A 19,899-nucleotide genomic window follows, 5' to 3' on the forward strand; every position below is an offset into this window, starting at 1 on the left:
CTTTGCATTTAGGGAGTGGCTGGAAGCGTCCCCACCCCAGGGAGTATTTCATGCACATTTGCCCAAGTTTGTGAAAATTCAAACTCTGCTGCTTTTTGGCCCCAAGGCGTTGGCAAGTCTGGGGGCTGCAGGTCAGGACTGAGGGGCAGTGGCAGAGCTGTGTTTGGGGAGCTGGAGGACAGGGCTGGGTGTGTGGGGTTTGCCTTGCACCTACCTGCCCCCTGGTTGGCCCGGGACTCCTCTCCGCTCCCTTGTGACAGAGACAGGAAAAGCAAAACGAAAGCAGGCTCTTGAATCAACATCTCCACTTGCTTCTCTGCCAAGGCAGGACCCAGAGCCCCGGGAAGGGCCAGGAAGTGATGCTCGCTGGGCAATTTTACAAGGGAAACAATCCAAATGCTCTCCAGCCATCTAGCAGATCCAGTCACCCCTCTGCTCAACAGCCCGGGGGACGGTGCTGGGGAGAGCCTATCCTGTGCCCGCCGTGTATGTGGAGGTGGATCGGAGATAGGGGGGGAGGTTGGGGAGGAGGTGTCGCAGGTCACACAGCTTGTGTCCCTCTGTCATCCCACCCATGGAGCATGCTGGGTTTCCTTTCATGGGGCCAGGCTGAAAACAAGACGGCAAAGATTCCATCCAGGGGAAGCAGCGTGGCCTGGCTAGGGGATGGGGCAAAGGCCTAAGACACGTCAGCTGCTGCAGACAGTGACAGCCGGAGTGGCCCAGCCATTAGGCTAAAGATCACATCACACCTGTTGCCACTGCACGGCTGAGGACCATCCACAGTGATGACAGGCTGGGCCCCGACGGCCACGCTGCTCCTGGGACACTCACCCTGCAGGGGAGTTTAGCGGGCAACTGATCCTCAGAGTGGGGCTCCCCGGGGCCAGACCCCCAACAAGGCACTCCTCCCCTCCCTGGAATTCAACTGGGCCCACCCGAGTCTCTGCCTGCCAGGGCATGGTGCAAACCACCCGTTTGCTCAAGCATCTGCCTGATGAGGGCTGTGGGGACAGGGAGGGATTGATAGGAATCATCTTTCAATTACCGCGTGCTGGCCCATTCTGCAGCATTGTCCCACGCGCTTCTGCACCCGGGGGGAACAGCATAAAGCAGAAGCAGTGCAGAGGACAAGGTCTGATGCCTCCGTCCTTAGTCCCTTCCCTCTGAGCTCCATTTATTATCCCAACAACCACAAACTCACCCAAGGAAAACAAAACTGACCCAGTTGGAGCTTTCTACCCAGCCACAGTGCCTGGGGCTTCTCTCCAGCGGCTCCTGCCAGCAACTGTCCTTTGCTGCAACATCTCTCTGCAAACCCCACGTCCCTGCCCCTCCTTAGAGTGAGCTAAGCACCTGTCTCCCCTCGGCTAGATCTTATTAGTGAACAGGGCCAGCTGGTCACAGGCCTCCAGCCCTTAAAGGGGCAGGCAGCCCTGTTACACAGGCCAAACAAAACACCTGCGGCTCTTTAGATATCTTTGGTAAAGAGAGCCATGTATGTCCGTGATGATGTCTTTCCACAAAGAACCAGCCCCTTCGCCCCGTGGATTAAATCTCCCAGCCCTTCAGCGTCTGCCTGCTGCCTAGACCTGCTGTAATCAGCTGACAAGGAGGCCACTGGCTGCTAAAGATGATCCTCTACTGCCTTAATTTTAGTCACGTGCCCAAGGTGGACATGCTGGCAGTCTGTATATTTCACCCCACACTTTACTGTCAATCACCATCAGCAGCCTCTGGTAGCCCTTCCGTCCCAGGCTCTCAGGGCTTTAAAAACTCAAGTCCCTTCCCCACCGTCTCATTTCCCTCATTTGCTCCCTGGAAATAATGATGTTGCCCTGTCTCTGCCCGGCGTGTGAAGATCTGCAGAGGGAAAGCGCTCGTGAGTTGGTACAACGAATGAAACCTCCCCTTCCCTCAGGTTAGTCTCCCCTTCTCCGGAAGAGTTAAAGGAGGGACACAGGGATCGAGCGACCCACCTGAAGTCACACCCAAAGTCAGTGGCAGAAATGGAAACAGAACCCAGGAATCCTGATTCCTGGTCCCCTGCTTCGCCCACTGCATGGGCTGCCTTTTGTCCCGCAAGGACGGAAGGAGCCTGGGACCGTTCTCTGTGCCTCTGCTATTTGGGAATTTACTCTACATAGTTCCCTCTCAGATACTTCTCTAGGGAGTATTACCTACTGGCTGGAGCAGGGGCCTAGGAGCCAGGATCTCTGTTCCTGATTCTGGACCTAACCTACTGCATGTCCGGGTCTTAACCCCTCTGCGGCTGAAGTGCCGAGGGGTGCCAGCCTGGCCCCTTTCGCTAGCAGCAAATGCACCCAAGTTAAACCAGTACAGACGCTCGGGATCCTGTGGGGGCAGGTTTCCCTCCTGGCTTCTCTCCATTTATGACTCCGGTAAAGCCCTTTGAGAGCATCACCTCTGCCCTGGCAGCAGCAGCAGCCCGCATCATAAACCTGTCTCTAGCTGCAGCCTAAATCACACCAGGCCTGGAAATTTGCTGGCTTTTATGGCCAGGTTCTCTGGGGCATGACAGGGAGCAAGCTCCACCAGGCACCGGATAAGCAACCTGTCTTCTGAGCACTGGGAAGCGAGGGTGGCATCCAGGTGCCATGTATACCAGTAATGGGGCACATGTCCCCACACCGCTGCCCCCAGCACCCCAACACTCACAAACTCCACTCCATACACCCCCAGAACGCTCACAAAGCTCGGTTACAATTAACCCCCTACCAAGCAACTGGCCTGATCTTTGAGCAAATGCTACCTTGAGTGGGCCAAAACTAGGCCACTTCCTCTCATTGCAACCCCCAAAGCAATAAACCAGGTGAACCAGGCGCATTGTGGGTATAAATAGTACCCAGTGCATTGTGGGTATAAATAGAACCTGCTGCATTGTGGGTACCAGTGTAACCTGATGCTGCAGAGGACTCTCTCTCACACACATGCTGTCCCCTACCCTGATTGCAGTGACTGCTTCTTTGACCTTCCTGCTGGTGCACCTGTCTCTTTCCTCCTTCCAGTCTAGAGCTCCCTGGACATAGCAGACCCATTCGCTCTCATGGCTACCAGGGTTCTGAGGTTACGGCAGTGACCTAAGGGTCATAGGTTCTAGTCCCAGATGTGCTGCTGATTTGCAGGCTGACCCTGAGCTAGTCACTTCTGCTTTCGGTGTCTCTTGTCCCATGTGCAGCTTCAGGGCACTACTCCCGTTACAGCCGCGTGGGGCAGTTGTGAGAATTAATTCATTAAATGTTTGTAAAGCAGTGAGACAGCCTTTGGCAAAGGCAGCCCAGAGCGTTATTATTAAAAGGATAAAAAAACAACAACACCAGGTCCCATAGCCCTTTGCATAGGGTAGGACAGGGATTGCTCACTCCCCACTGAAATGCAGCCACTTCTGGGGTGGAACACTGCATGGGAGGGAGGAGGAGTCAATAACAGCTATGATGCAGGAAGGATTTTAAGGAGTGTGATACAGCATGGCCAGAAGGCAGCAGGAGAGTGATCCTATTGGGATCCGGGAAAGGGGTGAAGCCATCCACTGCTAAAGGATCCCCCCCAGCCTAAGAGGGGGGTCCACAGGACCTGGATACCAAATAAATGCGGGGGACAACTAATGAAATAACAGGGACAGGAGTGCAGTCAAAGGGTCAAATGAAGGGAACCGGACGGGGACACCGAGCAGAGAACCCCGGACAGCTCCTACTGCTCCTCAAAGGCATCAAGGGAGTCAGTGGACACCGCCCAGAGGAACTCTGCCCAGATACGTGCACGGACCGAGGATCGGAAAGGGGCCCCACAGTCACAGGAGACTCCATCGGCCAACCTCCTCACTCTGGTTTTATAGATGGCCATTTTAGCTAGCGCCAGAAGGAGGTTGACCAGGAGCCCCGTGACTTTGTGGGGCCGCGGATAGGGAGTGCATAAATAAGGAGGTGAAGGGGAAAGTGCAGCCAAAAATGTAATAAAATATTGGTGAGGAGACGGAATAGGGGCTGCAGCCTGGCACACTCCAGATATATGTGCACCAGGGTTTCTCTTACGCCACAAAAGGGGCAGGTGTCTGGTATAGGGGTGAACCGCACCAAGAACATGCCCATGCTCACGGCTCCGTGAAGGAGCCGCCAACTGATATCCCCGGCGGGCCTCGGGACCAAGGTGGAATAGAGGCCGGCCCACTGGGGCTCCTCACCCTCCGAAGGTGGCAGGAGGTCCTGCCATTTTGTATCGGGGCAGGACACCAGGGTGACGGCGACAGCAGGAGAGTGATCTAGGAGAGAGATGTAAGTCCCAGGATGAGGAGAAGCCTTATTCCCTGTAGAGGGAAGAAAGGTTTCTATAGATTAATTAAAAGCACCTGAAGCCAGTCACCTGATAACCCCCACCCCGCTTCAATCAGCCAGGGGAAGGAGTTGGAGCAGAGTGGTTTGCAGTTGGAGCAGAGAGCAGTTTGGAGGAGCGGAAGTGGAGGAGAGTTTGGAGAAGTGCCGTGGCTGGCTAGAAGACCAAGACCCAGCCAAGACCAAGACCTGGGTAAAGAGACACCCGGCTTGTGCAGAAAGAGAGGGCAGGAAGCCCCACAAGCTGAAGAGCAGGAGAGGGAAGTAGCCCAGGGGAAGGAAGCACGAGTTCAAGTGGTTTACTGCTAACCCAAGGGCCCCTGGGCTGGGACCTGGAGTAGAGGGCAGGCCTGGGTCCCTCCTTCTCCACTACCCATTGCTGGGTTACTAGTGGGACAGTAAATACCCTAGTTCAGGGGCAGGAATCTGAGCCCTGAACTCCCCCCCACCCCCCCAAGAAGAGGAAGCGTGGGACCCATCATAATCGTACTGGCAATTTGCCACACGAGGCAAAACGTGGCAAACTGGAGCGTACCCAAGTCAAAGGCCCCGTGCGCCATTTCTTCCAAAAGGTACCACAAAGCCTTCGACGGACGTGCCCCACACTTCAGGTCTGATCCAGCAGCGTGGGGCACCCGGCTGGCACAGTGCTTCAGTACCGAGTCCGAGAGAGAAGACTGATGGCCAACCAGCCAGCGTGTGCCCATAGGACGACCCCCCCCCTCTCTTGTTACATTGATTTCCCCAGCAGTGGGATAGCGCCCTCAAGTCAAGAAAGGACCCATACGACATGCCTGATGGCCAGACTGCAGCCTAGTACACCTGGGGTGAATCTGGGCCCCTCGGGGTCCTAAAACCAACAGCCTCCGTCATTTGAGCTAATGGAGCAAGGCCCAGCTCGTTACATATATTCAGCGATGGACACGGTTGGAGACAGAATGCCGCTGACTGCCAAGGAGATTGTGGCGCCCAAGTCCCTACTGAAAAGGATATGTAGGCTTCTGAGCACAGCAGTGCCTAAATCTCTTCCCAATTCCCGGCCTCGGGCTATTAGCAGGAAGCAGCCGCAGCTGCCCTGTAGCACTCTCTGCAGGCCACGCCTGGCACTGCAGACACTCCCTGCCTCCCTTTCCTCCTCTGAGGTGGCCCCCAACCTTCAGCCTTCCCCACACAGGCTGGAGGTGGCGATGGGGCCCAGCCTCCAGCCAAGTCTGTAACTACAATTTCACCCCTTCCAGGGTAACAAGAATCCAAACACACAAAAGGTTCTTCCGCCCCGCATGGGCTCCACTTCAGCCCCCCCAGGGCTTAGCTCCCAGCCCCTCTGAGCTGCCGTGCCCTCATCCCTGCTCCAGGGTCCAAATGTGAGGCCAGAAGGGCCCAATGGGGCCATGTGGTTTGACCCCCTGTATCACGCAGGGCCTGAACTCATTCCTCTTTGAGCGAGAGCGAGCTTTTAGCAGAGCAGGGATCAGAGATAGGGGAGCCTAGGGGAGTGCTGGATGGAGAGGGCAAGGTGTGGGGGAAAGACAGAGCAAGAAGGAGAGAAAAAGGGAGAAGGAGAGAAAAAGGGAGAGAGAAGGGAATGGCGGAGGGGCAGGCAGAGCCATCCATCTGTGATGTCAGACAGCAGCTGCGGGCGAGCTATTCCAAGCAGCTCGCAGAGTCCCTCTCAGTCGCTCCCCCCGCCACACACTTTACTTTCCCAGCCTGACATTTTCTCCGCGACGCTCCGCTCCGGGCCTCCTCCACCTTTTCCCCTTTCCTGCCTCCCGAGCGAAGCGCATCCTCTCCCCACCGCACCCCGATCCCTGCCCCGGCTTCTCCAATCACCCGGCACCTTCCTGCCACCGGCCCGCAACGCACCCTTGGCACAGGTGCCCCCTGACCCTGCATGTTGGTTCTCTCCTCCTCGCTGGTTGATTCGCTCGCATTCCTTCCCCAAGATGGTTTCTGCCTTCCTTGGATTCCCGCCAGCACCTTCCCTCCTGAAGTGAAAGCAACGTCTCCCCTTCTCCCTCCTCGCCTGGCTGCACAACGCATGGGAGAGGGGAACCCCTGCGATTATTTCCCATGGCCCCATCTTTGCTTGGTACCAAAGAGACTGAACAGAAGCCACAGTGTCCCTGATCCAAACCTCCTCCGTTTCTCTCACCCAAACAGCCCCCCTTCCACTGAGCACATCAATTACCATCTGCGACCTCGCCCCAAGAAAACACAGGCCAGATCCTGATCTCCCTGACTCCAGCTTTATGCCACTGAGTGCAGCGGGATCACAGAATCGGGCCCCTCATTCCTTCTCATGTATATTTAGCCTTTTCTTGGCCTCCCCTGCTCTTTCGCATCGCCAGCGAGACAGACTGTACAAACAGGCACTTCGTCAGCCGTCCGGAACAGGGGAACCAGATCTATCGCTCACCAAATGTAAAAACCTATCCACACCCACCAAATGGCCCCAAACATTCTCCCCCGTGCCTTGGGCACACACTTTCCTCTAGCTCGCCGCTGCGTTGAGGCAGTCCCTCCGCACGCTTTCCAATGCCCCCTTCGCTTTGCCGGGTGTCGGCCTCCCGTGTTTCTAGACACCCCCACGCAGGTCCCGTCTCCCCTCCCCACCTGGACGGAAAGGATACTTCCATTCCACAATGCCGATGCAGGCTTTCCGCAGCGGGTGCTGAAGGGTTAAGCAGAACAGAGCCCTGGCTGGTCGGGGGGCTGCGGGTGGCACCGCTTTCTTCGACTTTTCTCTCTGTTGCTTTTTCTTCTGATCATCCTGGGCAGAAGCAGGCTCCATGATCTTCCTTCCCTAGCTGCCTCTTCTAGCCGTTCTCCCCCCGTCCCCTCCTCCCACGGCTGAGACCCCCGTCCTCTGCCCGAAGCCCCTTCTGGTTCTCTTCTGCCGAGCCAGTCTCCTCGGTGCAGAGGGGGAAGGCGGGGGGGGGGGGATGTGGCTGGAAAGTGTACTCACACATATACGAATGCACCAGGCATGAGTTTAAAATTAGACACCGTCCCCGCTCCCTGGTGCTGTCAGAGTTCCTGAGACAGCAAAAGAAGCCCAGCAGCTGTTGCTTATCCCAAAGCCGGTAACTGCTTCCCAAGCTTCAGCTCCAGGTTAGGAGTGGGGGTGAGGGACCCACTTCCAGAGGGAAATACCCCAAGAAAAACCCTCTTCATCCCACTTCAGCTCTCTCCCTGGCCCTCTGCCCCAGGAAATGGATTTGCCTCTCCCGTCTGGTGTTTGCTTTCCAGTGATCCTTCCAGCCAGTGTGTTTGTTAGGACAAACATTCCCCGTCAAAGCAAATGTTGTTATTAACCAGAATCAGGGAGTGTATGGAAACCCCACTCTGCTAGGCGCTGCATGTACATGAGAGAGAATCCCTGTCCCAACAAGCCTAGAATCTAACCAGACACGAGTGGGAGGAAGTTAGACTTCTGATCCCCATTTTGCAGAAGAGGAACAGAGCGGGGCAGGCCAGATCCTCGAAAGGATTCAGGCATCTGAGCTCAATGAGAATCAGGCACTTAACTTCCTTTGCAGATCTGGGTCAAAGTCCCACAGTAGCAGAGCCAGGAACAGAACACAGATCTCCCGAGCCCCGCGCCAGGGCGGGAACCCCGAAAGTCTCCTTCCGCACTGCAGAGTAGCCACAGAAAGCACATGCCGAACTCGGAGCATTTGCCCCTGGATCCTGACTGTAACTAGCAGGCACTTCTCCAAGGCACGCCCAGCAGAGGGGCACAAAGGAGGAGGGGTCAGCAGTGCCGTTAGCCTCATCCAGAGCGAGGAACACAGCCCATGTCTCCTTCTGCCTCCGCTCGGCTGCCAGGGAAATTCAGTGCTTCCTAAGGGTGGTTAAGCTCTGGAGCAGGCTGCCAAGGGAGGTTGTGGAATCTCCATCATTGGGGATTTTTAAGAGTAGGTTGAACACACACCTGCCAGGGCTGGTCTAGGTTTACTTGGCCCTGCCTCAGTGCAAGGGGCTGCACTTGATGACTTCCCAAGGTCCCTTCCAGCCCCACATTTCAAGGATTCTATAGGGCTTGTTCTGGATTTCACCCCCTAAAAGGGTCTAGGACTGGCTAGCACCAACACCCAACACCTTGTCTTACCCCTCCCTCCCATCGCTGAGTTTTACACTGTGTGATCTGCCTGCATGTCCCCTAGGGAAATGTCTACATACAAACAGTTAAATACTCCAGGAGATGAATTAAACTTTGCCCTGCTACAGGGGCCTTTACCCTGGATGTGTTTTAAGAACATTACTAGATAATAATACCGAGCACCTACAGAGAGCCTTGTATCTGCAGATTTCAAAGCTCTTTAGAAAGATGGGTCAGACGTATTATCCCCATTTCACAGGTGGGGAAACTGAGGCCTGGAGCGGCAACGTGCTCATAGTCATGCAGCAAATCCACAGCAGAGCTGACAAAACAGCCATCTCTCATGCTTCTATAGCACTTATTAACTCTGCTCTGTGTGCACTTGACAAAGAAAGAACATGTCAGTGTCCCTATTTTACAAGCAGAGAAACTACAGCCCCACGCGATTTGGGGATTGGCCCCACATCAGCCAACAGGCCAGGGACAGAACCCCCTTTCCCTGCCTTGCAGCTGGAGGTGCTAACCACTCTGCTACCACCCTGCTGCTCTCAGAGTATCCCTGCTACAGCTTATATCATCTCAGGATCATGTCATCCACCATGGAACTGCCTGGCTTGGGAGCATCCCAATTCACGGGCCAGCAGCCCCGGTGCAACACAGTCCTGAAGGAGAATCCCATAGCTACAGGCCTGCTAACCAATGGGGGGAGGGGAGACGCTGCAGCTGTTCCCGTCCATCGCTGCGTGCTCTGGGAGCATCAGCTCAGCTGTAAAGGGGTAAAATTAGCAACATTAATTCCACACACACACCTCCAATCATTTCCTGTATTTTAGGGTCAAATATTCCTTCCAACCCCTGACAAATGATGGGGTCCCTGGAGGCATCATGGGCTGCGTTCACCACATCTGACTGCAATCCTGAGTGGGACCCCATTTTGCCCTCCCTCCCTCCTTCTCCCACTAATCACTGTCCCCATGTCACTTGGGATTCAACCTATGAGCTCAGCTACGGCTGCAGCCCCGGCGGGGAGCTCTGAGCATCTCAGCCCTGTCCCTGTGCCACTAGCAGTTGTTTGTGCAAGGGAGGGTCTCTGGGGACATCTCGTGGCCAGCTGGGGTGTGGCGAGCAGCTTGGAATTAGAATCATAGCCCTGGCCTACACTAGGACTTTAGGTCGAATTTAGCAGCGTTAAATCGATGTAAACCTGCACCTGTCCACATGATGAAGCCCTTTATTTCGACTTAAAGGGCTCTTAAAATCGATTTCCTTACTCCACCCCTGACAAGTGGATTAGCGCTTAAATCGGCCTTGCCGGGTCAAATTTGGGGTACTGTGGACACAATTCGACGGTATTGGCCTCCGGGAGCTATCCCAGAGTGCTCCATTGTGACCGCTCTGGACAACACTCTCAACTCAGATGCACAGGAAAAGAACCGCGAACTTTTTAATCTCATTTCCCATTTGGCCAGCGTGGCAAGCTGCAGGTGACCATGCAGAGCTCATCAGCAGAGGTGACCATGATGGAGTCCCAGAATTGCAAAAGAGCTCCAGCATGGACCGAACGGGAGGTACGGGATCTGATCGCTGTATGGGGAGAGGAATCCGTGCTATCAGAACTCCGTTCCAGTTTTCGAAATGCCAAAATCTTTGTCAAAATCTCCCGGGGCATGAAGGACAGAGGCCATAACAGGGACCCAAAGCAGTGCCGCGTGAAACTTAAGGAGCTGAGGCAAGCCTACCAGAAAACCAGAGAGGCGAACGGCCGCTCCGGGTCAGAGCCCCAAACATGCTGCTTCTATGATGAGCTGCTTGCCATTTTAGGGGGTTCAGCCACCACTACCCCAGCCGTGTTGTTTGACTCCTTCAATGGAGATGGAGGCAACACGGAAGCAGGTTTTGGGGACGAAGAAGATGATGATGAGGAGGAGGAGGTTGTAGATAGCTCACAGCAAGCAAGCGGAGAAACCGGTTTTCCCGACAGCCAGGAACTGTTTCTCACCCTGGACCTGGAGCCAGTACCCCCCGAACCCACCCAAGGCTGCTTCCTGGACCCGGCAGGCAGAGAAGGGACCTCCGGTGAGTGTACCTTTTAAAATACTATACATGGTTTAAAAGCAAGCATGTGAAAGGATTACTTTGCCCTGGCATTCGCGGCTCTCCTGGATGTACTCCCAAAGCCTTTGCAAAAGGTTTCGGGGGAGGGCAGCCTTATTGCGTCCTCTATGGTAGGACACTTTACCACTCCAGGCCAGTAACACGTACTCGGGAATCATTGTACAACAAAGCATTGCAGTGTATGTTTGCTGGCGTTCAAACAACATCCATTCTTTATCTCTCTGTGTTATCCTCAGGAGAGTGAGATCTAATTCATGGTCACCTGGTTGAAATAGAGTGCTTTTCTTCAGGGGACACTCAGAAGAGCCCATTCCTGCTGGGCTGTTTGCCTGTGGCTAAACAGAAATGTTCCCCGCTGTTAGCCACAGGGAGGGGGGAAGGTTGAGGGGGTAGTCACGTGATAGGGGGAGGCAAAATGCGACCTTGTAACGAAAGCACATGTGCTTTGTATGTAATGTTAACAGCAAGGTTTACCCTGAAAGAGTGTAGCCACTGTTTTATAAAATGTGTCTTTTTAAATACCGCTGTCCCTATTTTTTTCTCCACCAGCTGCATGTGTTTCAATGATCACAGGATCTTCTCCTTCCCAGAGGCTAGTGAAGATTAGAAAGAAAAAAAAAACGCAGTCATGATGAAATGTTCTCTGAGCTCATGCTGTCCTCCCGCACTGACAGAGCACAGACAAATGCGTGGAGGCAAATAATGTCAGAGTGCAGGAAAGCACAAAATGATCGGGAGGAGAGATGGCGGGCTGAAGAGAGTAAGTGGCGGGCTGAAGACAGGGCTGAAGCTCAAATGTGGCGGCAGCGTGATGAGAGGAGGCAGGATTCAATGCTGAGGCTGCTGGAGGACCAAACCAGTATGCTCCAGTGTATGGTTGAGCTGCAGCAAAGGCAGCTGGAGCACAGACTGCCACTACAGCCCCTGTGTAACCAACCGCCCTCCTCCCCAAGTTCCATAGCCTCCACACCCAGACACCCAAGAACGCAGTCGGGGGGCCACCGGCCAACCAGCCACTCCGCCACAGAGGATTGCCCCAAAAAAAGAAGGCTGGCATTCAATAAATTTTAAAGTTGAAAACTTTTAAAGTGCTGTGTGGCATTTTCCTTCCCTCCTCCACCAACCCTCCTGGGCTACCTTGGTAGTCATCCCCCTATTTGTGTGATGAATGAATAAAGAATGCATGAATGTGAAGCAACAATGACTTTATTGCCTCTGCAAGCAATGATTAAAGGGAGGAGGGGAGGGTGGTTAGCTTGCAGGGAAGTAGAGTGTACCAAGGGGCGGGGGATTTCATCAAGGAGAAACAAAGAGAACTTTCACACCATAGCCTGGCCAGTCATGAAACTGGTTTTCAAAGCTTCTCTGATGCGTACCGTGCCCTCCTGTGCTCTTCTAACCACCCTGGTGTCTGGCTGCGCGTAACCAGCAGCCAGACAATTTGCCTCAACCTCCCACCCCGCCATAAATGTCTCCCCCTTACTCTCACAGATATTCTGGCGCACACAGCAAGCAGTAATAACAGTGGGAATATTGGTTTCGCTGAGGTCTAAGCGAGTCAGTAAACTGCGCCAGCGCGCTTTTAAACGTCCAAATGCACATTCTACCACCATTCTGCACTTGCTCAGCCTGTAGCTGAACAGCTCCTGACTACTGTCCAGGCTGCCTGTGTACGGCTTCATGAGCCATGGCATTAAGGGGTAGGCTGGGTCCCCAAGGATAAATATAGGCATTTCAACGTCCCCAACAGTTATTTTCTGGTCTGGGAATAAAGTCCCTTCCTGCAGCTTTTGAAACAGACCAGAGTTCCTGAAGACGCGAGCGTCATGTACCTTTCCCGGCCATCCCACATTGATGTTGGTGAAACGTCCCTTGTGATCCACCAGAGCTTGCAGCACTATTGAAAAGTAACCCTTGCGGTTTATGTACTCGCTGGCTTGGTGCTCCGGTGCCAAGATAGGGATATGGGTTCCGTCTATGGCCCCACCACAGTTAGGGAATCCCATTGCAGCAAAGCCATCCACTATGATCTGCACATTTCCCAGGGTCACTACCCTTGATATCAGCAGATCTTTGATTGCGTGAGCTACTTGCATAACAGCAGCCCCCACAGTAGATTTGCCCACTCCAAATTGATTCCCAACTGACCGGTAGCTGTCTGGCGTTGCAAGCTTCCACAGGGCTATCGCCACTCGCTTCTCAACTGTGAGGGCTGCTCTCATCTTGGTATTCATGCGCTTCAGGGCAGGGGAAAGCAAGTCACAAAGTTCCATGAAAGTGCCCCTACGCATGCGAAAGTTTCGCAGCCACTGGGAATCATCCCAGACCTGCAACACTATGCGGTCCCACCATTCTGTGCTTGTTTCCCGGGCCCAGGATCGGCGTTCCACAGCATGAACCTACCCCATTAGCACCATGATGCATGCATTGGCAGAGCCCATACTTTCAGAGAAATCTGTGTCCATGTCCTGATCACTCACGTGACCGCGCTGACGTCGCCTCCTCGCCTGGTATCGCTTTGCCAGGTTCTGGTGCTGCATATACTGCTGGATAATGCGTGTGGTGTTTAATGTGCTCCTAATTGCCAAAGTGAGCTGAGCGGCCTCCATGCTTGCCTTGGTATGGCGTCCGCACAGAAAAAAGGCGCGGAACGATGGTCTGCCGTTGCTCTGACAGAGGGAGGGGCGACTGACGACACGGCTTACAGGGTTGGCTTCAGGGAGCTAAAATCAACAAAGGGGGTGTCTGTACATCAAGGAATATTTCAGGCAGGACTTCACGGAGGGTTCCAATAAGAAATGGTGCACCTAAGTTATTGTTCTTATTGGAACAATGAGGTTAGTCTGGCCTCTGATTGATACATGGCTAGATTAACCTCGCTGCGCCTTCTCTGTGAGTGACTGCAGTGTGACCTAGAGGAATGAGTCCCCTAGACAGGGGAGGGGGGAAAGCAAATGAGTACAAAACAAATCTGGTCTATTTCTTGTTTTGATCTACTCCATCTATCTTTTACATCTTTGGCTGGCAGCAGACGGTGCAGAAGGACTGCATGCCATCCACATCTCATGGCTGCTTGGCAGAAGATGATGCAATAGGACTGCTAGCAATCCGTATCGCCTGCCTGCTCACCATAAGACGGTTCAATAGGACTGACTGCAGGACTAAAGAGAATGACCTGGTCAAGTCACTCCAAATTTAGTCCCTGCGCCCATGTCTGCCCAGGCGCTCCTGGCCGATGTGGCCAGGAGCACCTCAGACATGACGAGAATGGCTACCAGTCGTACTGTACCATCTGCTGCCACAAGGCAAGGGGTTGATACTGCTGTGTAGCAATGCAGTACCACGTCTGCCAGCACGCAGGAGACATACGATGACGGTTACCTGAGCGGGCTCCATGCTTGCCATGGTATGGCGTCTGCACAGGTAACTCAGGAAAAAAGGCGCGAAACGATTGTCTGCCCTTGCTTTCACGGAGGGAGGGAGGGAAGGGGGGCCTGACCATATGTACCCAGAACCATCCGCGACAATGTTTTAGCCCCATCAGAGTGCTCCATTGTGACTGCTCTGGACAGCTCTCTCAACTCAGATGCACGATTGTCTGCCGTTGCTCTGACGGAGGGAGGGGCGACTGACGACACGGCTTACAGGGTTGGCTTCAGGGAGCTAAAATCAACAAAGGGGTGGCTTTACATCAAGGAGTATTTCAGGCAGGACTCACAGAGGGTTCCAATAAGAAATGGTGCACCTAAGTTATTGTTCTTATTGGAACAATGGGGTTAGTCTGGCCTCTGATTGATACATGGCTAGATTTACCTTGCTGCACCTTCTCTGTGAGTGACTGCAGTGTGACCTGGAGGAATGAGTCCCCTAGACAGGGGAGGGGGGGAAGCAAATGAGTACAAAACAAATCCGGTCTATTTCTTGTTTTGATCCACTCCATCTATCTTTTATATCTTTGGCTGGCAGCAGACGGTGCAGAAGGACTGCAAGCCATCCACATCTCATGGCTGCTCGGCAGAAGACGGTGCAATACGACTGCTAGCCATCCTCATCTCTTGCCTGCCCGGCAGAAGATGGTGCAATATGACTGCTATCCATCCCCATCTCTTGCCTGCCCGGCAGAATATGATACAGTATGACTGCTAGCAATCCGTATTGCCTGCCTGCTCACCATAAGATGGTTCAATAGGACTGACTGCAGGACTAAAGAGAATGACCTGGTCGAGTCACTCCAAATTTAGTCCCTGCACCCATGTTTGTCCAGGCGCTCCCAGCCGATGCGGCCAGGAGCACCTCGGACATGACGATGACGGCTACCAGTCATATTGCACCGTCTGCTGCCACAAGGCAAGGGGTTGCTGCTACTGTGTAGCAATGCTGTACCACGTCTGCCAGCACCCAGGAGACGTACTGTGACGGTTACCTGAGCGGGCTCCATGCTTGCCGTAGTATGGCGTCTGCACAGGTAACTCAGGAAAAAAGGCGCAAAACAATTGTCTGCTGCTGCTTTCACGGAGGGAGGGAGGGAACGGGGGCCTGACGATATGTACCCAGAACCACCCGCGACAATGTTTTAGCCCCATCAGGCATTGGGATCTCAACCCAGAATTCCAATGGGCAGCGGAGACTGCGGGAACTGTGGGATAGCCACCCACAGTGCAACGCTCCAGAAGTCGACGCTTGCCTCTGTACTATGGAAGCACTCTGCCGAGTTAATGCACTTAATGCACTTAGAGCATTTTCTGTGGGGACACACACACTCACATATATAAAACCGATTTCTAAAAAAACGACTTCTATAAATTCAACCTGATTTCATAGTGTAGACATACCCATAGAAGATCAGGGTTGGAAGAGACCTCAGGAGGTCATCTAGTCCAACCCCCTGCTCAGAACAGGACCAACCCCAACTAAATCATCCCAGCCAGGGTTTTGTCAAGCCTGACCTTAAAAACTTCTAAGGAAGGTGTCACGGAGTGTGGGGGAGTCCAGGCCCTGCACCCCTCTTCCTGGGATCCACTGAGACTCTCAGCCAGCCAGTAAAACAGAAGGTTTATTGGACAACAGGAACACAGTCCAAAACAGAGCTTGTGGGTACAACCAGGACCACTCAGTCACGTCCTTCTGGGGGAGCAGGGAGCTTAGACCCCAGCCCTGGGGTTCCCTGTGTTCCTCCACCCAGCCCCAAACTGAAACTAAACCCACCCAGCAGGTTCCCTGCTGCAGCCTCTCTTCACATTCCTGGGCAGAGGTGTCACCTCCCCCTTCCCCTCCTGGCTCAGGTGACAGGTTCTCAGGTCTCCCATCCCCAGGGCACATTCCCAGGTCAACACTCCCCCCTCCCTGCTGAGTCACATCGTCACATCTCTCCCCCCTTCGAGACTGAACTGAGCGGGGTCACGCTGACCAGTGACCTGGGGAAGTTCGGGGCCCCCTCTCCGGGACAGCGCATCCGCTATCAGGTTGGCACTTCCCTTCACGTGGACCACGTCCATGTCGAAATCCTGCAGGAGCAGGCTCCATCTCAGGAGCTTGGCGTTGGCTCCTTTCATCTGGTGCAGCCAGGTCAGGGGAGAGTGGTCGGTGTACACGGTGAAGTGTCGCCCGAAGAGATAGGGCTCTAGTTCCTTGAGGGCCCACACCATGGCCAGGCATTCCTTCTCGATGGCCGCGTAGTGTTGCTCCCGGGGTAGCAACTTCTTGCTCAGGTACACGATGGGGTGTCTCTCCCCCTTTTCATCCTCCTGCATTAACACCGCCCCCAGTCCCGTGTCTGAGGCGTCGGTGAACACCACAAAGGGCTTGTCAAAGTCTGGGTTTGCCAGAACTGGGCCACTGACCAGAGCCTTCTTCAGCGCCCGGAAAGCCTCCTGGCACTGCTCGGTCCAGACCACCTTGTCTGGCTTCCCCTTCTTGCATAGCTCCGTGATGGGGGTGGCGATGGCGCTAAAGTGGGGCACAAATCTTCGGTAGTATCCTGCCATCCCAATAAAGGCTTGGACCTGCTTTTTGGTGTGGGGAGCAGGCCAGTCTCTGATCACCTCCACCTTGGCTGGTTCCGGCTTTAGGCGGCCACTCCCCACCCGATGGCCCAGGTAAGATACTTCCGCCATCCCCACCTTGCACTTCTCCGCTTTTACAGTCAGCCCAGCCCCCTGGAGTCGGTCCAGCACTTGTCTAACCTGGGACACGTGGTCCTCCCAGGTCTGGCTAAAGACACAGATGTCATCAATATACGCCACGGCAAAACTCTCCATCCCCCTCAGGAGCTGGTCCACTAGGCGCTGGAAGGTGGCCGGCGCTCCCTTGAGGCCGAAAGGCAGGGTCAGGAACTCATAGAACCCCAGAGGGGTGATAAAGGCCGATTTCAGTCGGGCATCTGCATCCAGCGGCACTTGCCAGTAGCCCTTTGTAAGGTCCATGGTGGTAAGGTACCGAGCTCCTCCCAGCTTGTCTAGGAGCTCGTCCGGCCTGGGCATGGGGTAGGCATCAGATACAGTGATGGCATTGAGCTTCCGATAGTCCACACAGAACCGGACCGACCCGTCCTTTTTGGGGACCAGCACCACCGGCGAGGCCCAAGGGCTGGCAGATGGCTGGATCACCCCCAAAGCCAGCATGTCCCAGACCTCTCTTTCCAGGTCCTGAGCAGTTTTCCCTGTGACTCGGAAGGGGGAGCATCTTATCGGCGGGTGCGACCCTGTCTGCACCCGGTGGACAGTCAGATTAGTGCGTCCAGGCTGGTTGGAAAACAGCTGTCGGTACGGATGCAGCACCTCCCTGACCTCAGCTTGCTGGGCAGGGGTTAGCTGATCCGAGAGGGGAATTGTTTCCAGGGGGAAACCAGCTCTGGTCCCAGGGAATAGATCTACTAAAGGGTCATCTCCCTGCTCTTCCCACTGTCCACACACGGCCAACACCACATTCCCCCTGGCATAATATGGCTTCATCATATTCACATGGTACACCCGGCGGTGGTGCGCCCGGTTTGACAGCTCCACCACATAGTTTACCTCATTGAGCTGCTTGACGACCTTGAAAGGGCCCTCCCAGGCGGCCTGTAGTTTGTTCTTTCTCACTGGGATGAGAACCATCACCTGATCCCCGGTGGCGTAGGCACGGGCCCGTGCCGTGCGGTCATACCAGACCTTCTGGTTCCTCTGGGCTCTGGCCAGATTCTCCCTGGCCAGGCCCATGAGTTCAGCCAGTCTCTCTCGGAAGATCAGGACATACTCCACCACTGACTCTCCATCGGGAGTGGCCTTCCCCTCCCATTCGTCTCTCATCAGGTCCAGGGGGCCCCTCACCCTCCTGCCATATAACAGTTCGAAAGGCGAAAATCCGGTAGACTCCTGGGGCACCTCCCTGTACGCGAACAGCAGGTGAGGTAAGTACTTGTCCCAGTCCTGCGGGTGCTGGTTCATAAAGGTTTTCAGCATCATCTTTAGCGTCCCGTTAAACCTCTCCACCAGCCCATTGGACTGGGGGTGATAAGCTGAGGCCCAGTCGTGCCGGACCCCACATTTCTCCCACAAGCACCGGAGCAGGGCCGACATGAAGTTGGAGCCTTGGTCTGTTAAGACTTCCTTGGGGAACCCCACTCGGCTGAAAATGGTCAGGAGCGCATCGGCCACGGTGTCGGCTTCAATGGAAGCTAAGGGCACTGCCTCGGGGTAGCGGGTGGCAAAATCTACCACCACCAGAATGTATTTCTTCCCCGACCGGGTCGTCTTGCTGAGAGGCCCCACGATGTCTATGGCCACCTTCTGGAAAGGCTCCTCTATGATGGGCAAAGGTCTCAAAGCCGCTTTCCCCTTGTCCCGGGCCTTCCCCACCCTCTGACAGGCATCACAGGATCGGCAATACTGCCGGACCGTGGTAAAGACCCCGGGCCAGTAAAAGTTCTGTAGCAACCTCTGCCGGGTGCGCCGGATTCCCTGGTGCCCTGCGAGGGGGATGTCATGGGCCAGGTACAGGAGCCTGCGGCGATACTTCTGGGGGACCACCAGCTGCCTCCTGATCCCACAGGACTCTACTTCCCTTGTGGGAGCCCATTCTCGGTACAGGAACCCCTTCTCCCACAGGAACCTCTCCTGGCAGCCTCTCCTCATGGTCCGTACCACACCAAGGTCGGCCAGGTCCCTGAGCTTCCGCAAGGAGGGATCTTTCCTCAACTCGGCCTGGAACTCAGCGGCTGGGGCAGGGACGGGGCCCGGTTCCCTCTCGCTGGCCAGGTCTGAGGCCTCCGCCTCTCTGAGCCGTGCCCCTCGGCCCTCCCTCCCCACCAGGGTAGGGTCCTGCACCTCCGGTGTGATACCCTCCCCGAGGTCAGGGCGCAGTGCCCCTCGCCGGCTCTGGCTACGCGTCACAACCAGGGCGGCCTGGGGCTTGCTTGGCCAGTCCTCTAGGTCTCCCCCCATCAAAACTTCAGTGGGCAAATGGTGGTGTACCCCCACATCCTTGGGGCCCTCCTTGGCCCCCCATTTCAGGTGTACCCTTGCCACGGGCACCTTAAATGGGGTCCTGCCCACCCCTGTCAGGGTCAGATAGGTGTTGGGCACCACCCGATCTGGGGCCACCACCTCGGGCCGGGCCAGCGTCACCTCCGCGCCCGTATCCCAGTATCCATTGACCTTCCTCCCATCCACCTCCAGGGGAACAAGGCACTCTCTCCGGAGGGACAGCCCCGCGCCCACCCTGTAAACCGAGCACCCTGAGTCCAGAGCCTCCAGCCCTCTGGTGGAGCTGGCCTGGGGTACTCTTCCCTCCGGGGCCGGTGGTAAACTGGTAGGCCCCCTTTCCTGGGTCGTCTGCCCCTCGTCCAGCTGGGTCCCTACCCAGTTAACCCTGGGTAGGTTGGGTCTGCTCAGTTTGTCCCTGAGCCCGGAGCACTGGGTCCGTACGTGGCCTCTCTGGCCACAGTGATAGCAGCTCAGGTCACGTTGGTCCCCTCGAGCGGGTCGGAGGGGCCCGACGCCAGGCGTTCCCCTTGGGAGGGGGTTCTCCCTATTTCCCCGCTGGGAGGCCCCCTGGTGACCCTCTCTCTGCATCAGGGGGGGCCTGTTCTTTTGGGACTCCTCCCGGCTACCCCCTGACCGACTGTTCACAAACTCGTCGGCCAGCTGCCCTGCGTGCTGGGGGTTCTCGAGCTTTTTGTCCACCAGGCACAGCCTCAGGTCGGAAGGGCACTGATCATACAGTTGCTCCAGTACGATTAGGTCAAGCAGGTCCTCTTTAGCTCGGGCCCCAGCTGTCCACTTGCGGGCATACCCCTGCATCCGGTTGACCAGTTGTAGGTAGGTGACCTCAGGCGTTTTACGCTGACTCCGG

At 55.3% G+C, this 19,899-nt stretch overlaps 1 protein-coding gene across 4 annotated transcripts in view; it reads right to left on the reverse strand.

The window, feature by feature from the left end:
- Window positions 1-10,215, reverse strand: part of CACNA1S (calcium voltage-gated channel subunit alpha1 S) — a 91,502-nt gene extending 81,287 nt beyond the window's left edge. For 2 of the 4 annotated variants that reach the window (XM_078849776.1, XM_073320165.2), the window contains exon 1: window positions 6,983-10,213. In XM_078849776.1, coding sequence (XP_078705902.1) covers window positions 6,983-7,143 — 161 coding nt within the window. In that variant the 5' untranslated portion in view covers window positions 7,144-10,213. Of the gene's footprint in view, window positions 1-6,982 lie in introns of all 4 variants that reach the window. The other 2 variants (XM_078849777.1, XM_078849778.1) reach the window with 2 other exon arrangements.
- Between the last annotated feature and the right edge of the window lie 9,684 nt (window positions 10,216-19,899).

Source organism: Lepidochelys kempii, chromosome 21 (assembly GCF_965140285.1).
Source record: "Lepidochelys kempii isolate rLepKem1 chromosome 21, rLepKem1.hap1, whole genome shotgun sequence".
Taxonomy (NCBI): Eukaryota; Metazoa; Chordata; order Testudines; family Cheloniidae; genus Lepidochelys; species Lepidochelys kempii.